Source organism: Astyanax mexicanus, chromosome 7, assembly GCF_023375975.1.
Source record: "Astyanax mexicanus isolate ESR-SI-001 chromosome 7, AstMex3_surface, whole genome shotgun sequence".
NCBI classification, from domain to species: domain Eukaryota; kingdom Metazoa; phylum Chordata; class Actinopteri; order Characiformes; family Acestrorhamphidae; genus Astyanax; species Astyanax mexicanus.
Genome location: NC_064414.1, coordinates 35,703,670 through 35,721,104, shown reverse-complemented (window position 1 = coordinate 35,721,104; position 17,435 = coordinate 35,703,670). Strand labels below are relative to the sequence as shown.

Genomic DNA, 17,435 nt, shown 5'->3' with positions numbered 1-17,435 from the left:
GTGTGTGAGCGAGCGCGAGAGAGCGCGAGCTTGCCTGCCGCTGTCAGCGAGACCGAACAACAGTCAATGGGACCGCAGCCCCTCGAGCGCGCGCATCCTCCGCACGGAGACGCACGCACGCGCGCGCACACAGACGCACATATACACACACGCTCTCTCTCGCTCTCTCTCTCTCTCTCTTTCACACGCTCTCTCTCTCTCTCACACTCTCTCTCGCTCTCTCTCTCTTTGGGGGGGGGGGGGGGGGGTGTTCTCACCGTATACGCGCACGCGCACGCGACCTCTGATCGCCCGCCCTCCTCCTCATCCCTGTTCCTCCTCCTCCTCCAATCACAGCGCGCTGATGACGCGCATCTCCCATTCTGGACCGCGACCACCACCACCACCCCCCCCCCCTTCCCCCCCTTCTCTCCCTTCCCAGCTGAAGCCTCCGGGCTCATGCACGCGAGCAGTGTGTATACGAAGATACCTAATCGTCATTATCGCTATTGTCATTATTATTGTATTGCATTATTGCACATTATTGCCTTCCGCTCGTTTATAGAGTGCACCGACAGGGGCAATGAATAAAAATAAGTGATAATCCAATACAAGTAAAGAGCAAGAGAGAGGGTACAGACAGGGTGCAGAGAGGGTACAGTTATCTCCGTATATCTCTGATGATATCTACGATAATAAGAGTCTATGATTTTAATAGTACTAATATTATTAGTATTAAATACAGGAGTAAGTACTCTGATACTGTGTTTTAATGAGTGTGCACACATGTAGCCTGTTCCAGATGTTCATGAGACGAGGAGATGCACAGGTACACAGTGTACCCCCCTGTGGTGTGAATCAATAACACAGGCAGTTTCAGTACCATGGCCAGCGATCTTTAAAAACTGGTAAAAAAAAAAAAAAAAAGGTAACCTATGCAGCAGAGATAACTACAGATCTGCCTTTCTGGAGATTTCAGGTTTGACCATCAGTAAAACACTTTTAAAAACATTTAAGCACTTAAAACTAGGGGTGGCACACTGTAAAAAAAATATCTTATTACTTAAAATTTAAAATGTACTGTTGCCCATACTTTTGTCAGGGCTTCTTGTGCAATTAATTTAATTAAAAAAATAGTAATCCATATATTGTACAGTGCATAATAACACTTTGTCCAGTTCCGTTATGAATATTAATACTTCAGGTTTGAGCAGTAACAGACGAATTACACAAACCATGTACTTACCTAAAAGTTGAGATACCTAAGGTAGAATATATTACAATAAAAGTAGAAGTCCTCTCTCTTGACCTCCACTTGATTAAAAGTACAAAAGTACTTAAAATAAACTTAAAGTGTCAAAACAATTACCATTATTTATTTTCTGTTATCAATTAAAAAAATGAAGATGATTTTAGACACTCTTGTTATATCAATCTTTTAATATGTCATTATTATTATGACACTGATGTTTATGAAAAACATAAACAAACAATTTCCAGGTAGAGCCAAATGGCTATAAATAACTTTTTCAAAACAAGCAAAGCTCCTGGTGAAGATGTATTTGCAACTTTGTTGCACATTTAAATAAAGAAATGTATTACACAGACTAACAAATGAAAAATTAAAGTAATTGTTTGCCATGTGGAAAGAGAAGATAAGGTAAGGCTAGAGCATTCTGATTGCTTATACAGTGCAGAGCAGACTTTCATTAGAAAAAGAAGTTCAGGGGAACTGTGGAGGTCAAGATCAGATCTGGAAGAACATAAAAACTCTCTGATAGAACTGCTTGTAACCTGGTAAGAGAGATATATCACTCCCATATAACTGCAAAAAAGGCTGCATTAAATTTCAACTGTGTCAAAACAATCATGTTTCAAGTCATCTAAGACACAAATATCTTCATAAAAGAGTCAAAAGAATAAACAGGACATTATTGCTGCTGCCTTACTTGCTTGTTGTTGCATTATTGCACAGTGCACTTTATAATATTGTTTTTTGCACAAAACTGTACATGTAACTACTCTTATGGTTTTTGCACCACACTCACAGGGATGTAAATATGGTTACTAAGCTCCCTATTCATATCTAGATGTTGATGGATCTGTCACATTGTAAAGTACAATGATAAAAACGTACCTTACAATCCACTTTTCCACTGATAATCATAAAGACAGTAGTTTTTGTGCTAAGGGTAAACTAGTTAGCACTTTGGTGACGACGGTGGGTGTGTTACAGCTGATTCACTGTTAGCAACTCTGTTTAGAAGTCAAGCTTCCCCTTCACCCACCACAGATCAGATGCTCACCTCCCAGTTTATGCTAACAGCCTCAAACTCTCCAACTCTTCAGTACTGATCACACTGAAGTTTATAAGAACTCCAACTAAGAATTTTCTAACTGCTTCCACCGCTGGTGTGTCTATTTACATAAATATATTACACATATGTGGATGCATAATGACTTTAAAATATATATATATATATATATTTATCCCATGCTCTCCCCAATTTACACGGCCAATTAACCAACCCACTCATTTGGACTCCCCCTATAACTAGTGATGCCCCAACACACCAGGAGGGTGAAGACTAGAACATGCCTCCTCCTATACCTATTTTCAAGCTGCTGCTGAAGTAGCATTGTCGAGTAGTCTACATGTTTGGAGGAAAGCGCAGCGGTTCAAATACAGCCTTGTGCTGATCAACATCATCCTTTGGAGCGATGTGAGGAGAGAGTGCTATCTACCCTCTCTGCAGCTGATGACAAGTTACATGAACGGGATTTGAATCTCATAATTACTTGTAAACATTACCATTGTCTGACCAGAGGAGGACGGGTCCCCCTTAAATATAAGTCTTAATAGTACATATGATGGTACATGTCATAGTACACGCAATATTACAAGGGACATGCAAGTCTTGGTTCCTCCAGCTCTGAAGGAGTTTTTTTCTTGCCTTTGTGCTTACTGGGGGTTCTGTGTTGCATGTTCAATGTTTTGTCTTATTCTCTGTGCTGCTACCACATTTCTGTAAATCTGCTTTGAGACAACGTCAGCTGTAAAAAAAACGCTATATAAATACATTTCAATAGATTTGACTATAGATTATCTAAAGATACACAAACTGAAAAATTTTAAATCTCCCTAAATGTCCATTGAAAAATCTATGATTTCTGCCAGAAAGAGTCCTGACTCTTTTATATGTAATAAAAATTAGAGTAACTTTGCATTGAAAATATATATTATTGCTAAACGACTAAGGCTATGTCTACTATTTTTCAAAAAAATAAAACAAAACTTGTAATTTGGCCAGTGTTGCTTAAACTTTTGCATTAGATACATATTTATTTAAGCTTTATTTATTCATTTTAATTTATGTAAGATTTACACTAATACACACACGTATGCACGCATTAAAAAATCCTTGTTTTTTACATCTTGATTTAATTTGTGATTTAATATATATTTTTTAAATTATTGGCATCAATAATAAAAGTGTATCTAACGCTGTTCCTTTAATTTAAATGTAAATACCCATTATATTAAAAAAAAAACTTAATCGTTTGACCTTTATTCTAATGTGTGTTATAAATGTTTTCTATTTATAAATCTATTTGTGGATATATTTTAAAGGCTTTTATTTTGACATCTCGGCTCGCTCTGACGCAGGTGTGTTGTTAGTCAGCTGGTCAGTTTTTTTCCCCTCACTGTAGTCCTGCATATTAATACCGCACTGGCTGCTCCCGGACTTCAGGCAACGCTGGTAAGAAATTCGTTTATATATTTCATTTATATTGATTATCAGCGTAACTGTGAGATTTTAAAAACACCTGTTCACAGCAGACCTGCGCTTTTATTATTATTATTATTATTATTATTATTATTATTATTATTATTATTATTATTATTATTACACTGTCTCTTCTGTGTGGTTGGATATTCGAGGTTATATGCCAGGTTCTGACCAGGTTCTAAATTCATGTCCAGTAGAGAAATGTCAGAAACGTTACGCGCCTTTAGATGAATATCTCCTGGAGGAGTTTATCGGAGTTAATTAACCCACACCAGCAGACTGAGGTTATTAAACACATTTAACTGTTATCCGAGTCTCATGATCACGATTCATGACTTCTGTCTGCAGGGCTAATATAAACTGATTTATTTTTAACAGCTTTCTGTAAACAGATGGTAAACTGCAGGAGCTGTGGCAGAATCCTGTTTAGCTTCCACAGCATGCAAGTCCAAGTGCAGTTAACTAGACTCAGAACATCAGGTCATCCTCTTGTTTCTGTTGTTCTTATACAGCTGCAGCTGTCATGAGATCTATCACTTCCTTCTCTGGACATCTAGCTAGATGTCCAACGTAGCTAGTACAGTAGCATTACATCTGGACAGTTTCTGAACATTTCTAGTGTGATACAATATGCCCAACATTTATATTGAAATTTTATTTTTAAGCCTCCTGTTATTTAACTGGTCAAATTCACCCGTTTAAAAATTTAAAGATCTAGGAAAAGTAGTTAAATGTATTTTTGCATGAAACTTCTTCTACATGCCTTAATTTGTGTAATCAATATATAATATGAAAATGGTTCATCTCACATATTTGCAAACACTCCCTGCAAAAACAAAAACTAAAACAACATTGCAATGTTTTTTCCAGCATACACCCAACATATGAAACACAGTAGATTTACAAAACATTTAACATAACATTATGTTTAATGTTTTGTAAATCTATTGTGTTTCATATTTTGGGTGTATGTTGAAAAAACAAGTAAATTATCCTTATTAAACCATTACCTGTTAGAGGTAAGGAACACCATTGCACCAAATAATAATTTAATAATTAGTAATGGAGTTAGTAATTAAATATTCACACTGCTTGTTAGGATTGTTTTGGTTTCAGACATTTTTGGATAATTAAACAAACACCGGGTCAAATTAACCTGGGAAAACCATTGTTGTTCCTGACAAATGAACATAACAGGAGGGTTGATTCTGCTCAGTATGATATAATTTATCTATCAATATGAACAATAATTAGTAATAACTGTCAGTCAGTCACAGATACTGCAAAAAATCTGTATTGATCTATTAAAATGTGTATACAAAACCATGCTATCATTATTTAAAAGTGTCTATCATGATATATAATGATATTGAATTGTTGTTCAACCCTAATTCCAAGTAGACATTATTCATAATTTAAAATGCAAAAAAGGACCAGACTACACCATATAGATAAAATATAGATTTTTTTTAACAACAGTTACTTAAATAATTACAGTGTCCTCTGATCCCATTGTTCCGATTGCATTCAAAATAAAAGTTTCTTTTGGGTTGCAATTTGGCAATATTGTAACCCCTGTATCATGATACTTATTGAACCGACAGGTTCTTGCCAATGCACAGCCTCGCTTAAGAGCTTTTCTAAAACTCTTTCAGTTGACCTATTTTAGCAGTCATGTAATCTGTTTTCAAATGTGTTGTTTATGTAACAGCAGTCAGGTTCTATTATCAAATGAACACAAATATGGATTGGAAATATGGATCTGTCAGTTGGTGTAACCTAGATTTAAATGGTAACTCACTCAAAAGTACAACATGAAAAACAGTCCAAAAATGTGATCAATAACACCATTTTAAATAAACTATATAAATAAATTAACCTTAACATAGCTTTACCACCCCTCTCTCACACTCAGACTCCTTCACACCTCAGACATTTGCTCAGGAATTCAGTCATACCAGTGCCGATGTTGCCTGTTGTGGTAGTCCATGGAGGTGCAGGTCACATTCCCAAGGACCGAGCTGAGCTCTCCTGCGCTGGGGTGCGTGAGGCGGCGCGGGGGGGTTATGCTGTTTTTAAGACTGGAGGCAGTGCCATGGATGCTGTGGTAGAGGCTGTTACCATAATGGAGAACAACCCAGCATATAATGCAGGTAATGGTGTCTGAGACAGATGGCTGTCTAACTTTTGGCATGACCCAAGAAAAAAAAAAAACAAAGGGTTATGCGTGTGGATTCCCTTGCATTGATTGTTGACATTAATCCCATTAGAGGCGCTTGTCTGTTCACATGGACGATTCTAGCCAGATGCCGCTGGTCATGATCATTGCCACCCACTGCACTGTCCTCTGTGAGTGGTAATGCATACTGTGACATATTATCTTGGTACATGTTGTACATGTGTGTGACAGTATGGTTTAATTCAACCATTTGGCACCAACCAACAGGGCTTGCTCAAACGCAATAATTTACATCCCTACCACAAGTTCCCACGCTGTCCCTATCAGTAACACTTCATGAGTTTATATATTTCTATCCCATGACTTTTGACATGTCAGTGAAATAATTCTAATATGGACTGCTGACAAATATTAAGCAAATACTTGAGAAAGCCAGTACCTAAAATACATACAGGTGAATTTAAAAGAAAATTATTGAAACTATTAACATTCGCACTTGACTAAAGATACCGTGTGTTTATTAATGTGGTGCAGGTCGAGGATCGGTGCTGAATGTGAAAGGGGGAGTGGAGATGGACGCTCTGGTGATGGACGGACGCACTCTAGCCAGTGGAGCTGTGTCTGCAGTTAGGAGAGTGGCAAACCCAATCCAGCTCGCCAGGATGGTCATGGAGAAGGTACCCTTGTAAGAGTTTAGGTACAACGTTATATATTACATTAATTTTCATAGATGTTTTTAGGAAAAAGTGGTAAATGTAAAATGCAAATGTTTAGCATCCTTGACACATAATAAAAATAAGCGAGATAAGACAAACACATCCATGACAAACAGTGCTTATGCAGAGGTCTCTTTGAATAACAGCATTACCTGTATTCAGCAACAGATGGAGCCTTTAATGTAAAGATGTAACTAGACTGGAGGCAGAGTGAGGAAGAGTAAAATACAATAGATGTCCACAGTGAACATGCTCACCAAATTACTTCTTAGTCTGGGGTAAATAAGTAAAGCTAAGACTTTAATGACTCTAAACTAAATAGGAATATGAAAAAATATCCAACAACTTTATAACGCACACATTTTTTTGTTCAAACTGTGTCCACCTACTGGCTACGTTCCATCTAGTGCACTCCAACATTCCTATTCTCCCCCTCCCTCTGTTTCTGAACTATTTCCTGCTGTTACAGACCATGTTGATATTTTTACAGCTGAGAATTTTTATTAGTTTGGTTTTATTTGGCCTTGCCATGTCTGTATTTTTCCCTCTTCCTTTTTACATATATATATATATATATATATATATATATATATATATATATATATATATATATATATATATATATATATATAGTACATATATGGCATCATATTGTTAATGACACAAACTTGAACTGATCTGGATTAAATTCATTGTTCATCTACATTACAGCTTGTCTCTAGACCAAAAATAAAAACTGTAATTAAACCACTGATATTTTAAAGTTCAATAATCAGCATTTCGGTATTCGCTAGTAGAGCCGATTTCTGTGTCAGATGGTGCCACAAAGCCTTAGTTTTAACAACTAAACATTACACTGTAATTAAGATAATATTTCTGTTTGAAGGTGTGGCAGATTGACAGTTAAAAATCACATCTAAAACACTCACCTACTGAGAAAATCCATGAGATAACAAGCTAACCTACTTAAATATGCTGAATAGTCTTTTGGGACTAATTATATTGGAGGGATTAGAGATATAAGAACATGGTAGACATTTGGCAGGATAAAATTTAATAAATAAATAAATATATATATTTATAAAATATATTTGATAGATATAGAAAACGCTAAAAGAAGTGAATGAAAAAAATAAATCAAGCAAAGTGATCAATAATGTTTTTTTCTGAAAACTTTTTCATAAAAATATAAAATAATTTTAAAATTATGAAGAAAAAAAAAAGTTAAATACTGTAGTGAATTGAGAACAAAACTGAACTGTTTGACGAGGACTACTCGAAGGACTAGTGCTATGAATGTATTTGTGGCTGTCCATACAGGTAGCCCCAAGGATGCCAAAGGCATGACATTGAATGGAAGAGAGTTTAGGGCTCTTGTTTTGCTCCCCAGCCTCATTAAACATTTAAGAAAAACGCTTAGTGTGGTTTCCCTTGAAAGGGGTGGCTACACCAAGTACTAAGGAGTGTGACATGTAACTCATTAGCTGAGCTCTTAATTTTTTTACAGCTTTGTAGTGCGTCTTCATCAAGGGTACGATTAATTGAGTAGCTGAATGCATTATGCAGCAGAATGCTGGGACATGCCTCATCATGTCTAATCACAAAGATGATAAAAAATACATTTCCATATCAAGCAAAAATAAACCAGACATCAACACTATAAAAGATCGGTCAAACGGGGGAGAATTAAATAGACTAAGGTAAGTCATACTGCAGTATTTTATACCCATAGAACTTGGTTAAAGCATTTATTTTTGGTGAAATCTTGATGAAGGTTTGGCTTTTTTCTTCACAACTTCGCATCACAAGTCACTGACAGATTTAGGTTAATAATGTATTGCTGGTTCAGTGGTTTCATTCTTCTCTGTTTTGTAGACTAGTCACTTGTGTCTGACGGCAGAGGGGGCTTCTCAGTTTGCCAGAGCTATGGGTGTCCCAGAAGTGGAAGAAGAGTCACTGATCACTGATTATTCCAGGATGCGCTGGAAGAAGAACCTGCATCCAGATGCAAACCCTGTGGAGAGCCAAATGTAAGAGTTTGTTTAACTATAGATATCCACAGATCGGGCATAGGATTTAACAAGTGTTTTTTTTGTTGTTCTGTAATTAGACTGTAGGATATAAGTTTCTCGACATACTTTGTAACCCCTTTGCCGTTCAGAGGTGAATATTATCGGTTGTAGTCTGCTGCTAACCACAACTAGCACTGATGGAGCAGCATTAGTATTAGCCACTAACCACGCTAAGCGCTAGCTCTTTCACTATTCAGAGATGAATAATATCGCCCTGTAGTCTGCTTGTTTACCGTGTTAAAACAAGCTGTGCAGATTATAACCCAGCAGCGAGACCTGCTGTATTAAAAGGAAAACATGGCTACATCCCTGTTCCTTACTAGTGTCGCATAGTGTGCCTCAAAATCCACTGCGCCTTATGTATGAAAATAGACCAGAAAATCGAAGTTTATTGATAGTGCTCCTTAGAGTGTAAAAAATACAGTAACTGCAGATATAATATTAAGCATAAAACACACCTACTTCACAATCATGCTAGTTTGTTTGTGCATTCTCTTTAATATCTGTTTTAAATTTGGGCTTGCAGGGGCAAGATGGGCACAGTTGGAGCAGTAGCTGTTGATGCGGAAGGAAATGTGGCCTGTGCTACTTCCACAGGAGGCATGATCAACAAAATGGAGGGTCGTGTGGGAGACACACCCTGTGTTGGTGAGTCAGAAATACTGTATCTGTCCTCAGAGCCTGTAATAGTGTGTCCACACTCTTGTATTGTTTTAAAATTCTGAAGTTGCTCAATATCAGAAGTGCGATTGTGTAAATGTGTGTAATAAGAAAGGTCTGGTGAACTGTTTCTGTACTTGGGAAGAAGGGTGCTGCATTGGTTGTGATTTCAGTTGATCTTTTACCTTTGGACGTGTGAGAATTCCTGTAATGATCAGCTGCTCCATAACCTGCAGAGTTAATGCTTAACTTTGTGTTTGTGTTCAATACTCAAAGCAACACAGCAATACATCATACACAAATCTCTCAGTCTTAGTATAGTACTTTATTCTTATGGGATGTTTTAGCTACTAGTCAAAACAATTAACTTAACATTAACTTGTCTAAGTAATTATAAACTAGACCTCTGTTCAGTGACGTTAATAAACAATGAAAAAATCACTGTGTAAAAGGTCTGATGCTGCCACCTAGTGGTCAGATAAGGAAGTTTAAAGTGCAAGATTCCATGAGCCCATATTATACATGCAAGGGCTTTTTACAAGAGTTATTTATAGAGTTATATTTATATTTATTTATAATATTGATTCAGACTAGGGGTGGGCAATAATATATCGTGACACAGAAATATCATGATATTTATAATCCATATCGTGATAATAGGGCTGTTCTGTTTTAAAAGTAGTCTATTATTTACTGTGAAGCTTTAGGTGTATTTATTGTATAATTGTTTGTTTGCAGTTTATATGCATGTATAAATATTCTGCAATATTTTTTGCTGCATTATGTTATTTTATATTATTTATTTTGACACATTATGATTATTCTGTTATACTATTATGCTATATTTCTGAAATGAATGAATTATTTCAATTTTCCTAAATCGCCAAGTATATCGTTATCGCAAAAATACCCTGAAATATCGTGATATTATTTTAGAGCCATATCGCCCACCCCTAATTCAGACTAAGTGCAGTTTTACTGTGGAAAGCAGCCACAAATAATAGTAACTAATTGTAAATAGTAAAAAATAATAGTAAAATAATTGCTCATCAGAAAAACAAATGCTCTCAGTTTTCTTCTTAGATAATCTTGGAGGTTTGGGACACTATTTGCAATTGTTGTGAGAATCCTGAGAGCATCTGTGAACAGCAGTTTTCATTTATTTCTTGCCACAGATGCTCAATAGGATTTAGGTCAGGACATAAATATCCTTTGATCTAAACCATTCCACTGTAGCCCTGGCTGTATGTTTAGGGTCATTGTCTTGCTGGAAGATTAATCTTTGTCCCACTGTCAGGGCTTTTACAGATTCTAACAGGTTCCATCAACTCTAACCAGCTTCCCTGTCCATGACGCTGCCACCACCATGTTTCACATAGCGCTCTGCATTTAGGCCAAAAAGTTTAAGTTTGGTGTCCTATGACTGCACCACCTTCCTCCACATATTTACCGTGTCCCCTACATGGCTTGTGGCAAACTGAAAATGGCACTTTTTATGTCTCTCTTTCAACAGTTTTTTTTTCTGGCCACTCTACTATAGAGGCCACACAGCAAATTTCTGGAGTTAAACATAAATGTGTGGAAGTGTTAAATTGTGTGAGTTTATTCTACAAATTAAACTACAAGTTGAGTTGAGGGGAACTCTTTGGTGGCGTAGTATTTCAGAGTTTATTCCAAGGTGTTGAGGAGCGTGACTGAACTCTTTAATGGGCGTGTCCCCAATCTTAGTTTACCATCAGTGTGAAGTCTTGCCCGCCAGGGCTACTTTCCATGGGGTGTTTCTTGATATTTTCTATAGTGTTTGTTTGTCTAGCTGACGTGTTGTTGGATATAAGAGCAAGTTACCGTCTTCTGCACTGTAAATTGTGACAAAGTGCTGGCAATGCACTGAGAACTGTAATGCAGGATTAAAGTTGCCATGCAATGAAAAAATATACAGTGGCGTACACTTGTTGATGTTACTGTATTTAGTAATTATGCTTTTTGTTGTCATTTTTATTCCTAAATGTTCCAGGGTTTTAAAATATTACAATGTGTCTAATAATATTAATTTAATAACGCAGATTTTTAATTGTTGACACTGTGAAGGAATTTATGGTAAAATTAACGCTAAGAGCTGTATTTTACTGTAGATGGTATAAGTATTTTAACTCCCACAACAGTTCAGATTTAACTCCTGAACAGAGTTAAAAGGCCAACTCCCAGAAACGAGTTACTTTAACTCTGTCGTGTTTGAGTGTATTCGATGGTCACGCATATACACTTAAAATGAGTTGATATTAACTCTCAGGGAGTTTATTCCAAAAAACAGAGTTTGCTGTAAAGTGGAATCTTCAAGCTTAAATAACCTTATTAGAAATGTGGAAATTTAGAAATGGTCCTTTTCTGTTTCAGGATGTGGAGGCTATGCAGATAACCAGACCGGAGCTGTATCACCCACTGGTCATGGAGAAGCCATCATGAAAGTCACTCTGTCCAGACTAATCCTCTTCCATATGGAGCAAGGTAGTGTATCAACATATCAACAATGTGAAAATTGAAAATGTGATCACATTGTGATAAAAAAAAATCGAAATGGTTGATTTAATAATGACCACACTGGACACTGGTATAGGAGGAATGCAGTAGGTTTATTACTGGTGTACTTATGTCGCACTTTACTCTGTGTGTTTTTTGAATACCAATGGTATTACACTTACATTCTTTCTTTTTTATATTTCAACTAAGCCCTAATACTTAATAAATGATTGTCTGTGATTTACCGCACACACACTTACAAATACACACATACACAAATGAGTGCACTACATTAGACTTTAAAGGTGAATACTCTTATAGTGACCTGCTTTTGGCGTAGTACAAACAGGCACTCTACACATTAGAATCTTACCCTATAATCCATATAGGCAGGGCTGGGATTAATGAACTCGCTAATGCCTCAGCACATAGCTGTGCCGGTGCCGATGCCGGCAGTAAATGTATACTACTGTTAATATTTTGTTAACCAGATGTTATAAAACGTACAGTATGTGATACTCTGTTTCTGTCTGTTCTAGCATGACATCCCAGTATTTATATATTTTCATTTTTTTATCTTTAGATTAACCAAAAAATAACAAATAAAATCAACCTGATAAATGTTAGATCCAAATAATTTTTCAAATAAAAAGAGAAAAAGCAAACACATCCATTCTTCCAGGCACCTCTTGAAAGTTTTTGCTCAGTTTGTCAATCAAATGTTTACAGAGGATTAAGAGGGGAAGCAGACTGAACTTACCACCAAGCAGCCATAACATTAAAACCTCCTGCCAATATTGTCTCTCCCTCATTCTACCAAAGGCATTGACTTCACCCGACATAGGCCTTTCTGGACAGGATTAATTTCTCAGGGGTCCTGGGGTAATTTTCTCTTTTTTGAGGGTCCTCTGTGATTTTATTCCCATCCAGAATGACCATGTATGTGTTTTTGTCAGGTGTCCTCTGAGAAAATTGCAGGCTCAATTACCTACTGTTTTTCTCTGAACTCTGTGGTCCTCCGGTAATTTTAGTCCCGTCCGGGTACACATCTCTAAATTTCGTCTCCTTGCTTTTAATAAAATAGCTATTTTGTCCACTGCCGAGCACCGTAATAACACAGAGAAAGCCAAAAAACTCACTGTTTTTTCAGTTGCAATCTGGATTCAAAAGTGTGTAGAAGTATGAAATATTTTTTACAGATGTCGCCCTGAGAAACTAATCCCGTCCAGACAGGGCTATAGCCAACATTACGTTTTTCAGCAAGTCGACCTTCTTTGAGTTTTAGATTCACGCTCCAAGTGTATCCACTTTTGGTAGGTCCTGATTGCTGCATACTAGGAACACCCCTCCATACCTGCCTGATGTTTTGGAGATTCTCTGATCCTGCTGTTAAAAATCACACCCTTGTCAAAAGTGCTCACTTGCCAAGGAGGGGTACATATTAGGGATGAATTGAACAATGTTATTCACTGCACTTAACTTCTGTGGTTTTAACATAATGGATAATTAGAGTATTCCACATCATTTAATTTGTTTATGTTTATTTCAGATTTTATTTTAGTAGTGTATATCAAAGTTAAAGATTTTTTTTTTCATATAAAGTTTTAATTTATTATTTTATTATAAAAGAGATGCATATAGCATGTTCCAGCACCAGGATTTCTTGTTTAGCCACTTTTTGAGTCTAGCTTGAGCTTTCTGAACTTTTTGTCTCACAACAAAGGGCCATGTTTTACTGAGACACATTACCTATAGCCTATTATGCTGCATGTCAGTTTCAGTCTCATAAACAGCTCATTGGGCAGTCAGGACTAGGCTTCTAATGGATGAAATAATAGATAAATATAAATGAAATAGGATGTGTTAATGCTGTGACAGTGGTTACATGGATGCTCATGAGCAATGTTTGAAATTGGGAAACCAACAACCAATGGTTGATGCTGATGTAGATTCATAAAAAAAATGTAGAACAGTGGTGTTGCCGGCAAAAAGGTGGGACTGGCCCACTTGGAGCATTGCTTTTGAGAAACTCTTTTTCCCTTTTTTCTTACTCTGCAATTATGTTTGAAGAGTTTAAAATGGTATGTGGGGACAGTTAAAAATGTAGCACACCAAAAGTGATGTAAGAACCGTATTTTTTTCTCAGTGGACATGTGGTACTTATGGTAAAAAGAGAATTACTGTTCTGCAGGAAAAAGCCCGGAGGAGGCGAGTGACATGGCCCTGACCTACATGAAGGAACGGGTGAGCGGTCTGGGTGGTGTGGTGGTTGTGGACCCTAAAGGGACCTGGGCAGCTCGTTTCAGCAGCCTACAGATGTCATGGGCTGCAGCTCAGCAAGGACAGCTCCACTATGGCCTTTACCATGGAGAGGACTTTACTGAGCCCATATAGCATCTCTCCAAACAATCACATGTACACCTCCATACACACAAGACACGTTGTTGCATTCTTTTATTATTATTATTAGTATTATTAAACTAATTTAAAAATGAATTTAAAAACAAATCAGGGGTGCTGAGTGGTCCAGCGGTCTAATTGGAAGATCACTGGTTCGAATCCCAGTCATGCGGCTTGCCATCATCATCATCAGCAGCAGTTCAAAAAGAGGCGGTGACTGACTTCACATGTATTGGAGGAGGCATGTTTTAGTCTTCACCCTCCTTGTGTTGTGGCATCACTAGTAATGGGGGATATACAGCTGAGGAGCAGCTAAACTGGGAGGAAAATGGGAGAAATTTAGAAAAAAAAAAAAGAAGACAAATCAGTATTACTAAACTGCTTTAATATATGATTTAAAAACAAATCAATATTAATAAACCACTTTTACAAGATCTACTTCAAAATGTAAGAAATTACTTAAAACCAGTACCTCATATATACATTACCGTATATACACTCCAGCAACAGGATTTATGTCATGTTAATGTATAGCACTGCTAGTACTGTGTGTCTCCACTAGATGGAGATAAAAGGCACATCTGGTAAATGAATGTGTATTATGGGTTCTCACTTCCTATTTACTGTGTAAACTGCTCTCCAGCAGCTGCCAACTGTCAATCAGTAAAAGTGATTCATTCTAAAATAAATTTATATTTGCAAGAACAAAATATATAATGTCATCATTGCATTTTAAATTCATGTATTTTACTGAAACTGCTTATACCACACAATACCGCACCTCCATATTGTATACGTTAATTTGTGTTTTTTTAACCAGTTGCATATATACACCACATTAACCACACAGGATGTGAATAGATAAGTTATAATTTATAATGCAAGGCAGACTACACATGCCATATTAAATGTCCAGTTAAATTTGCCATATGTTCATACTTATCTCCACTTTTTATTGCTGTTTTTTTTCTTTTAATTAAATATGTCTGCACTTTAACCCTTTAAATCATGATACACCAGCAAATCTTAATCAAAAACAAGAAGTTTTTACTTTTTAACAAAATAATTAATTAATCTATTGAATTATTGAAGTCTGATTTATTTATTGATTTATTTAGAAGTCTCTCGAATGTAAATGTGTAGTTGCACAGAGCATGACGAAATGTATTATTAAAGCATGCATTGTAGTGCAGTCTCCTGTCAGAGTGGGAGAATCTGGTGATTTTGTTTCACTCTTTTTTAGCTTACCAGATCTCATTACTTCTAATGCTGTGTTTTATTGGTTTTATGATGCATGAATGAATAAACCAAGATTGAACACCGTTATAAGCACCACAGTGGATCAGGTAACCAGCTAAAGCTGTTGGAAAGATGTGTGAAGTGGTCAGAAGGGCTCCGTAAACACCTATCGGACCACTCCGTATCTAGCGTGAGTATATTTGGCTTTGCAGGGATGCTTGCAGAAGCACATTAATGCTACTTACTATAATATTATTCCTTTCCTCTCAAGAATTCTATGGCTTTCAAGTTTGGCCAGTTTGGGGCCCCCAGACAACAAACTGGTTGTGAATTGAATGCAACTACAAACTGTGTGAGTTGTTCAATTCTGTGACGGTTAATGCAGAAAAGTACAACACCACTGTAATCAAAATCCCCCCCAAGGGGCGCCTCCCAATAGTTGCTGACAGTAGAATATAACCAGACTGGAACATGTTCAGCAGTATCCGTATACGGCAGCTGTTCACTGTCTTTAACATTAGAACGGATTAACCTATCCTTTATGTTTGACAATATTTGATTATGTTCTTATTTATCTTAGGTCTATGCGACTGAACATAGACCTAGTTTTATATGGTTATATTTGTAGCCCCACTCTGTCTGTTCTGTGCACTGCATGGGTTTGTGATTGTATGTGCTGGGGTCCATTTTGCTTGGGGACCCCTAATGCCTTGAAACGAACAGAGTTCTTTTTTAAGCCAAGTAAATTGAAGCTGTATATTTCAGCATATCTTTACACTTATAATCAGACTTGTGCGCAGTTAATGGTAATGTTCTGTTTGTAAGACAGAATGATTTGCAAAAAAACAAAATTCACCATATGCCAGAAACTAAACAGACAAATAAAGCTACTTCTCATGAATTATATAATTTTTCTGGTAATCCCTTTGCAGTGCTGCAGGCTTCTGTAAATTAATGGTCACTGACCTGTCCTCCATGGGAGTGCAGGAATACAGGTCTGTGCTTGTTGTGTCAACACTACAACCAGCTTGCCTGGTGCTTTCAGTTGTGATATGAGAAACAGCTAAAACCCCCAAACCAGTCGCCCTACCCCTGCCCTTTCTTTTAGTTTGTGTTCAAAATATTACACTGGTTTATGGGGGCAGGTGAAACAGACTTTAACATTGTTCCTCACTTAAGAACAGGACTCATTTCTAAGGTCACAGCTTGTTGCCTTTACATGCTTTTTTGTAAAAGTGGCCTTGACTTGCTGTTCAAGGGCAACGTCACATTTTTAACACATTTGTGCAAATAGTGCAGTAAATGCTTCTTTTTTTGTTTGGTTGCTTATTTGTTTGTTTAGCTTCTCCATAGAAACATGTCAAATAATATACACATTTCTTATTTTGATAAAAGTACATTATTTCTTGTGTTGAGCTGTCACTGTAACTATTTTTGTTTGGATTATATATCGTCCCAGAATTATAATAAATTATAAAACAAATCAGTATTATTAAACTAATTCCATCAACAGCTCCCCTGCTTTATTTTTACTTTTTGGCAATTAGAGGTGATACATAATATTACAGAAGAGGATCCATGAGAGGAGCTTTAATTAACAAAACAACGTACAGGCAAAAAACATATAGAAAGAAAAGTGAATGTCCAAACTTTTGACTGGTAACATAGCTACATCATGTTTGTGTTGCTGGTGTCCTTGATCCTTGTAGTGTATAAAGGTACATCTAAATAACAATATATTATTGATATAGCAATTCCTGCTCACGATTTCTTTAATTCGAGCGAACAGTTTCTTTAATTCAAGCAAATGATTTTTATACACACAACGACAAGAAGTTTGGAAGGAAAGGAGCATTTTCCACTCTTGATCTGTTACAGGGCT

General features: G+C 36.7%; 1 protein-coding gene across 1 annotated transcript; it reads left to right on the top strand.

The window, feature by feature from the left end:
* Positions 1–3,668: 3,668 nt before the first annotated feature.
* asrgl1 (asparaginase and isoaspartyl peptidase 1) lies at positions 3,669–15,517 on the top strand. The gene is made up of 7 exons (XM_007249442.4): positions 3,669–3,740; positions 5,686–5,923; positions 6,484–6,626; positions 8,541–8,695; positions 9,264–9,385; positions 11,792–11,902; positions 14,106–15,517. The coding sequence occupies exons 2-7, from the start codon at positions 5,737–5,739 to the stop codon at positions 14,306–14,308; spliced, it is 921 nt and encodes a 306-aa protein (XP_007249504.1). The 5' UTR covers positions 3,669–3,740; positions 5,686–5,736; the 3' UTR covers positions 14,309–15,517.
* Positions 15,518–17,435: the final 1,918 nt, after the last annotated feature.

What these genes read in the sequence shown, in the direction of transcription:
- asrgl1 (XM_007249442.4), top strand. Translation starts at nt 5,737, where the DNA reads ATGTTGCCTGTTGTGGTAGTCCATGGAGGTGCAGGTCACATTCCCAAG. An exon ending in AACCCTGTGGAGAGCCAAAT is followed by an intron (nt 8,696 to 9,263) that starts GTAAGAGTTTGT and finishes TTGGGCTTGCAG; the next exon opens with GGGCAAGATGGGCACAGTTG. An exon ending in GGGAGACACACCCTGTGTTG is followed by an intron (nt 9,386 to 11,791) that starts GTGAGTCAGAAA and finishes TTTCTGTTTCAG; the next exon opens with GATGTGGAGGCTATGCAGAT.